Source organism: Eurosta solidaginis, chromosome 1, assembly GCF_040869045.1.
Source record: "Eurosta solidaginis isolate ZX-2024a chromosome 1, ASM4086904v1, whole genome shotgun sequence".
Classification (NCBI taxonomy): Eukaryota; Metazoa; Arthropoda; class Insecta; order Diptera; family Tephritidae; genus Eurosta; species Eurosta solidaginis.
In genome coordinates, this window is record NC_090319.1 from 382,516,029 (window position 1) to 382,523,395 (window position 7,367).

The 7,367-nt window shown below is 44.9% G+C and overlaps 1 protein-coding gene across 1 annotated transcript; it reads left to right on the top strand.

Annotated features, from left to right (window-relative positions):
- Positions 1-393: 393 nt before the first annotated feature.
- LOC137245366 (uncharacterized) lies at positions 394-1,286 on the top strand. Its single transcript, XM_067775922.1, has 3 exons — positions 394-694; positions 757-909; positions 1,102-1,286. Exons 1-3 carry the CDS (start codon positions 472-474, stop codon positions 1,152-1,154), a joined length of 429 nt encoding a protein of 142 aa, XP_067632023.1. The 5' UTR covers positions 394-471; the 3' UTR covers positions 1,155-1,286.
- Positions 1,287-7,367: the final 6,081 nt, after the last annotated feature.

Consider the following 7,367-nt stretch of genomic DNA (forward strand, 5'->3'; position numbering starts at 1 on the left):
TTTTGTACCCCAGAAACCTGACGTGCCTGCACTGCTTTGAGTAAAAACTTTTGACTCAAGATTCGGGCTTACTACGTCGAAATCTTCAAGAACATTTAGTCTTTTGCCGGTTACAAAGTTTATTTGGATTTTGCGGCCTGTATAATAAGGTTGGAAAATGGGTTTTTAACTTCAATCTCGAATCAAGAATTCATACGTATTTAAATTATTTTATACATTTTCAAATGGAAATATCCCAAAATTTTTTATGTACGCATTTAGATATGTACGAATTACATAAATCGCTTCACAATTAAATGTATCTTCCCTACAAATGCTCTTAGCAAATAATGATAAAAGTTAAAATCAACAAAGAAAAACATTTAGAAGTGAATAAAAGGCGCTGAGTCTTAGATATTATTCTTAAAGTAAAAAAGTCGACTAAATCAAATGAAAGTAGCCAAGCGTGAACAAGTTCGTAATTTTAATTAAATGGCTGATAACAATATTAAACACTTGTTCCTATGTCTGAGTGTCATGATTGCATTAGCTGTTTCTGTTACAGCTAATACCGTTGAGATTAAACCTTGTCTTTTAATGTGTCAAGACGAAGAAGACCCTGTCTGGGCTACAGATGGCGAATATTGTTCTGGGTATCGAAACAATTGTTTCTTTATGAACGAAAATTGTCTGCGTCAAAATCGTGGCGAACAAGGTGAGTCTTAAGTGCTCAACTGCTTGAATTTTTTGTACCTAATTTTGTTCTTGTAATTTTAGAATTAAGCGTAATTGATAGAGGAGATTGCCAAAAATCGTGTAATTTTAGGTGTACTAGGCAATTTGATCCTGTATGCGGTGAATATAATGGACGGAACCGGACATTTTCGACACAATGCGTGATGGGTGTTCACATTTGCATTACTGGAGAAAGTAAGTTAAATTTTTGTAATCCTTAAATTTATTATCCAGCTTTCATGAAAATAGGCACGCTATTTTCTTATAATTTTAAGAGATATTAATTGCCCGTTTCCTTGAACACTCGAATACTCAGCTAACATATATATTTTGAAAAAGTATAAATATATTTCAAATAATAATTTTTTATTATTTTTTCTTATATAGCATATAATTTCATTCGCAAGGGGGATTGTGCATATACGGAATTGGAGGCTTGAATCATAAATATTTAGTAACAAAAATACATTTATTTAGGTATAATGGAAATGTAGTAAAATTGTGAAAGTGGTAAATGAGAATTTAATAAAACAAATAAGGTAAGGCTTAACTTTCAATTACAAAAAGTTAAACTTTGTAGGCTCTTCTTCGAATTAGTTTTTTGTTGCAATTCCGTATCAAAAATTTGATTTCCGCAGTAGTCATAAAATATCAAGGAAATTTCCACTGAAGTCAGTACGTCGCTATATATTTTAGGGATGTAACAGAGCTTCGATTTGGAAAGGACAGAGCTCCCGATTTACTTAGACTTCTGATTCGGGTCGCTCCACTGTTTGGAATTGTAGAAATGGAAAACATATAAAAGAGTTTACGAAAATGTGTGTTAGATATATCATCTTTGAAAGCTTTTTTTTGCAATGCCGAAAATATTTCATCACACTTTTTAATAGTCATGGTTATTAATTTTTGTTAGAATATCACAGAATCATCTGTCAGCACAAAGGTAACCTCCCTAAACAGTCATATGCGGGGCAGTATTTAAAACGAATCCTTTTCTTTTTAAATACGGAGTGGCTTCCGGCGAACGTAAAAGGATTGTATGGTTGACGGAATGCGTACACGGTTACAAGTTCGTACGTTACAAAATCTGTAACTGGTTTGTACTACCAAAACAAATTTGGCTTCAAAAATTGATTATAACGTTCTTCCTGAAAATGAATGCACAGAACTGGGTTTCAATTTGAAACTAGAGAAGTCTACGCTTGCAGTTATAATAAAAAAAAGAACAATCTAGTGGACGCTTTTTTTTTTTTTTCGAACCGACAAGCAATGGAATCCAGTATCTTTTTACCTACTCTTTGTAAGAAAACATATCATAAACAAGTAAGGAAGGCTAAGTTCGTTCGGGTGTAACCGAACATTACATACTCATCTGAGAGCTTTGGAGACAAAATAAGAGAAAATCACCATGTAGGAAAGTGAACATAGGGTAACCCTGGGATGTGTTTGTATGACATGGGTATCAAGTGGAAGGTTTTAAAGAGTATTTTAAAAGGGAGTGGACCATAGTTCTATAGGTGGACGCCATTTCGGGATATCTCCATAAAGGTGGACCAGGGGTGACCCCAGAATATGTTTGTACGATATGGGTATCAAATGGAAGGTGTTAAGGAGTATTTAAAAGGGAGTGCGCCTTAGTTCTATAAGTGGACACCTTTTCGAGATATCGCCATAAAGGTGGACTAGGGGAGACTCTATAATGTGTTTGTACGATATGGGTATCAAATCAAAGGTATTATTGATGGTTTTAAAAGGGAGTGTCCCTTAGGTTTATATGTGAAAGCGTTTTCGAGATATCGACAAAAATGTGGAACAGGGTGACCTAATACCACGAACAGTATTCCCGCCAAGATTCCAAGGGCTTTTCATTTCGCCCTGCAGGACTTTTTCATTTTCTTCTACTTAATATGGTAGGTGTGACATCCATTTTACAAAGTTTTTTCTAAGGTTATATATTGCGTCAATAAACCAATCCAATTGCCATGCTTCATTCCTTTCTTCATATTTGGTATAGAATTATGGCATTTTTTCCATTTTTCGAAATTTTCAATATCATAGTCGAATTTCTCCCATTTTTAATACCAAGATAAAGTGAGTTCAGATAAGTACGTGAACTAAGTTTAGTAAAGATATATCGATTTTTGCTCAAGTTATCGTGTTACGGCCGAGCTGAAGAACAGACGGTCGACTGTGTATAAAAACTGGGCGTGACTTAAACCGATTTCGCCCATTTTCACAGAAAATAGTTACCGTCACGGAGGCTATACCCTAAAAAAAAATTTAATGAAAAAGGGCGGAGCCGCGCCCATTTTGAAAATTTCTCTTATTTTTGTATTTGCTGCACCATATCATTACGGGAGGTGAATGTTGACATAATTTACTTATATACTGTTAAGTTATTAAATTTTTTGTAAAAATTTGACTTAAACATTTTTTTCTTTTAAAGTGGGCGTGTTCGTCATCCGATTTTGCTAATTTTTATTTTGAATACATGTAACGCTTCTGACAAATTTCATCATGATATCTTCAACGACTGCCAAATTTAATTTTCTATTCTGTGTCATAAGGTCAACCCACCTACCAAGTTTCATCGCTTTATCTGTCTTTGGTAATGATAATGAAGTGCGATAAGCACTTTTTCGGTTTTTCGAAATTTTCGATATCGAAAAAGTGAGCGTGATTATAGTCCGATTTTGTTCATTTTAAATAGCGATCTGACATGAGTGCCCAGGAACTTACGTTCCAAATTTCATTAAAATACCTCAAAATTTACTCAAGTTATTGTGATAACGGGCAGACGGCGGACATGGCTAAATGATTTTTTTTATTTCGCCATCATTTTTATATATAGAAGTCTATATCTATCTCGTTACGGGGTACCGTTATGCGAACAAAATTAATATACTCTGTGAGCTCTGCTCAGCTGAGTATAAAAAAATTGAAATAAACTATGTTGTGTTATTGTTCAGTGGATATCCAAAGAATGTAAAATAATCCACAGCTACACTGAGAGAAAAACTAAAATGTTAAAATAACTTTTATCCTGGTCGTTTATACAAAGTTCAAAAAAAGACTATTTGATTTAACATTTAATAATGACAAAACAATAATTTTTAGGTTGATTTAAAAATTTAATAGTCGATCCAACTGGAAATAATGTCAAATGAACATTGTTTCATTTTTCTGTTAAATATGTACAACAATCATTTTTAATGCAACAATGTTATTGCCGATTTGAAATTATAACACTGTTGAATCAAAATTATTTTGCGCTAAATCTCCCCCTCCCCCGCGGCTCGGACTGAGCGGAAGGGGCGCTGTCATGGCGCGAGTCACCCTTCACCTGGGCTGGACGACGCGAGTGGTGTCTTCGGACTATCCTTCCCTCCGTCGCCCACCCTGGTGTTGAGCGGCCCGCTGCCTTAATGGCCAAATAACCACCTCCCCCCTCAGCTCTGATTTTAGTAGGCTGGCCGGAGCGGAGGAACCACTCCCTCTAGTTAGCTGGGGAGAAGAGGGTGCGGCCGTGGCGCGAGTCACCCCCTGCTGCACCAGGATGACGCGAGTGGTGTCTTCGGACTACCCTTCCCTCCGTCGTCCTGGTCTGGTAAGGAATGACTCGCCGCCCGAACGACCGCACGACCCCCTCTCCGCAGCTCTGGTTTCGGCCGTGAGCCGATGCGTGCGCACAAGGGGCTACCGCTGTGCCGTTAAGGTGCACTTCCCCTCCGCCACGGGTCGACCCACGGCGCCTCGGCTGGTACAACCCCACCCCCCTTACGCACCTTCTACTAGTGTGCAAGTAGGGAGGCGGGGGTGTCCAGCGGTGAAACCAGCACTAACCCGAGTCCTCGCAGTTTCTCCCGCAGGTGACTGACCCCGCCGATTACCGAGCCTGCCGAAGACGTTCGATCAGCCCGATCCTGCCGAAGCCGACCGACCAATACAAGTCCGCTGGTACGTCCATCCTATCCCGCCCGGAACACGCTGCCGCTGTCCAGGTAAACCCCGTCGCCAGCCCATCTCCCCTCTCACCACGGCCCTGGTACGCGCTCCGTAGCCCACCGCCGCATCGTCGCCCCTCTGGTGCCGCCGCTGCTACGACGACTGTTGGCCGTTCGCCATCCTACCGCCGTTAAGCCGCTGCATCCGTCGCGCCGCTGCTACGACGTCCGTTGGCCGTCCGACATCCTACCGCCGTTAGGCCGCTGCATCCGTCACGCCGCTGCTACGACGACCGTTGGCCGTTCGCCACCCTACCGCCGTTAAGCCGCTGCATCCGTCACGCTGCCGCTACGACGTCCGTTGGCCGTCCGCCATCCTACCGCCGTTAAGCCGCTGCATCCGTCCTGCCACTGCGACGACGACCGTTGGCCGCTTGCCATCCTACCGCAGTTAAGCCGTTGCTTCTATCCCGCCGCTGCTTCCGTACCGCCGTACCAGTCCGTCCGTTACCCGACCGTTCAGCCGCCCTACCGAACCTCCGTTAGTCGACGCTCCGCCCCCCTCGCCATCTTGCGACGGAAAGCTGCTGTCCGCCTAATATCTCCAGCCGTGTGTGCGTGTGTTCGTAACACATAAATATCGTGTATTTATTCAGTAGGGGTTTGTGGGACCTTTACTCGACTCTGGATTGACTGAGCGTTACCCCAGCCTTAGACAAAACCCACCTCATAAATGGCGCCCGAGCAGGGACCCTCCTCCGCAGATGACCGTGGAAAAACAACTGCAACCACCACCAACACTGCCGGGGCGGGTTCAACGAACACATCGCTAGAAACAACACACACACAGGCTCCGGAAGGCACGCTGCTGAACCCCGACTCGCTCAATTGGATCTACCTACTTAGGAAGGAGAAGCTGATCGAGGAGTGTAAGGAACACCGAGTCGACGTGGAAGGCCAAACCGTAGCCGAGCTGCGTCGCGCACTGAGTACTTACGTGCGAGCGAAACGCGCCAGGAAATCCAGTGAAGACCTGTTGAAAGAGCTGGAACGAGAAGTGAACGAGGAAGAGGGGAAGTTCGCTACGCTACCCCAGCCAACAACAAATCCGATCCCTTCAATCCAGATCCACAGCCCACAGCCGCACGGAGGAAAGGGAGAGAACGCATTACCGAAACGAGACGAAATGAGCGACGGTGAACTTATGAATACCGTTCGCCGCTGGGACTTGCACTTTTCAGGGGAGGAGTCACTGCACGAATTTCTTGAGAGGATAGAGGAGCTTGCCGAATGCTACCGCATCCCCGTCGACCGACTCCTCCCAACACTGCCGGAGCTTCTACGTGGGAAGGCACTGCAATGGTACCGCGTCCGTAAGCAACACATACACCGCTGGAGCGATCTGCGGAGGGAGGTGCAAAATTTTTGTCTACCTAAGCGACACATACGACAATTGGAAGAGGCCATCCGACAACGCAAACAGCAAGGCCGAGAGAAGGCCAAGGACTACATCCTCGCACTGGAAACGCTGATCCGCCAACACCCGACGATGTGCGAAGAGAATCACCTCGAACGGATCTATGATGGTCTACGCGTGGAATACCGCCTTTTCGTCAAACGCAGCGAGTTTAGGACGATCGAGGAGCTCCTGGAGCTAACGGAAGAGTATGAGCTGTTAAGAGGCGAGGAAGCGAAACAGGGAAAAATGGTGGCCCACAGCCTATACCACCTACCCATGGAATACGACAGCAAAGAGTGCTGTTGGCGCTGCAAGGAACGCGGACACCACCGCTTCCAATGTAAGGGCCCCTGGAGGAAGTTCTGCTCCCGGTGTGGCCAAGACAACATCCTCTCCAGGGACTGCCCATGCCCTCCGACTAGCCCAATTACCGAGAACGCATCCCGAACGCCGTCCAACGCTATTAAAGGAAGCCGCCAAGCACCGTACGTCCGACCAGAGAAGCCGAGGGAACCACCCGCCAGCAAATCAACCGCAAAAAGACAAGTAGATGGCCGATTCTATATACCAGTGGTCATCGAGGACATGAGCGTGCGCGCACTAGTGGACACCGGCGCCACCCTATCCTATGTAGATGACACCGTACGGAAACACCTAGAAAAGAACAACATCAAGGCACGCCCCAACAAGCGAAGTATCCAGCTGGCAGACCAAACGTGCGTCTTTACCTCAAATTCCTACCCGGCAAGGATTGTGTATCAAGGACGAGCCACAGACGCGATGCTGTCCGTTATCCCAAACTTGGCCGAACAGGTAATCCTCGGAATGGACTTCCTAAGAAAGAGGGGAATCATCCTCACGCTGGATGGCCAGCCGCTAGAGGCCACCGTGACCAAGAGAGCACCCGAACTGGATACGCTATGTACATTGACGAGCCGAGAACACCTGAGCGACGAACAAAACACGGAACTGGGAAACTTCCTGGCGCATCACCAAAAGCGGTTTGGCGAAATCATCGGACCAAGCACTGCAGCCGAGCATACGATTCGTCTCAAACACAACCGACCGCTGAAGCAACGATACTACCCCCGCAACCCGGCCATGCAACAAGTAATCAACGAAGAGGTAGACGAGTTATTAGCCGGAGGAAGAATAGAACCATCACGAAGCGCGTACAGCTCGCCAATCGTGCTAGTCCGCAAAAAACAGGGCACGTGGAGGATGTGCATAGATTACCGTCAGCTCAACGC

Coding starts and splice junctions, on each gene's coding strand:
- LOC137245366 (XM_067775922.1), top strand. CDS start 472: ATGGCTGATAACAATATTAAACACTTGTTCCTATGTCTGAGTGTCATG. Junction 695..756: donor TCAAAATCGTGGCGAACAAG/GTGAGTCTTAAG, acceptor TTGTAATTTTAG/AATTAAGCGTAATTGATAGA. Junction 910..1,101: donor CATTTGCATTACTGGAGAAA/GTAAGTTAAATT, acceptor TTTCTTATATAG/CATATAATTTCATTCGCAAG.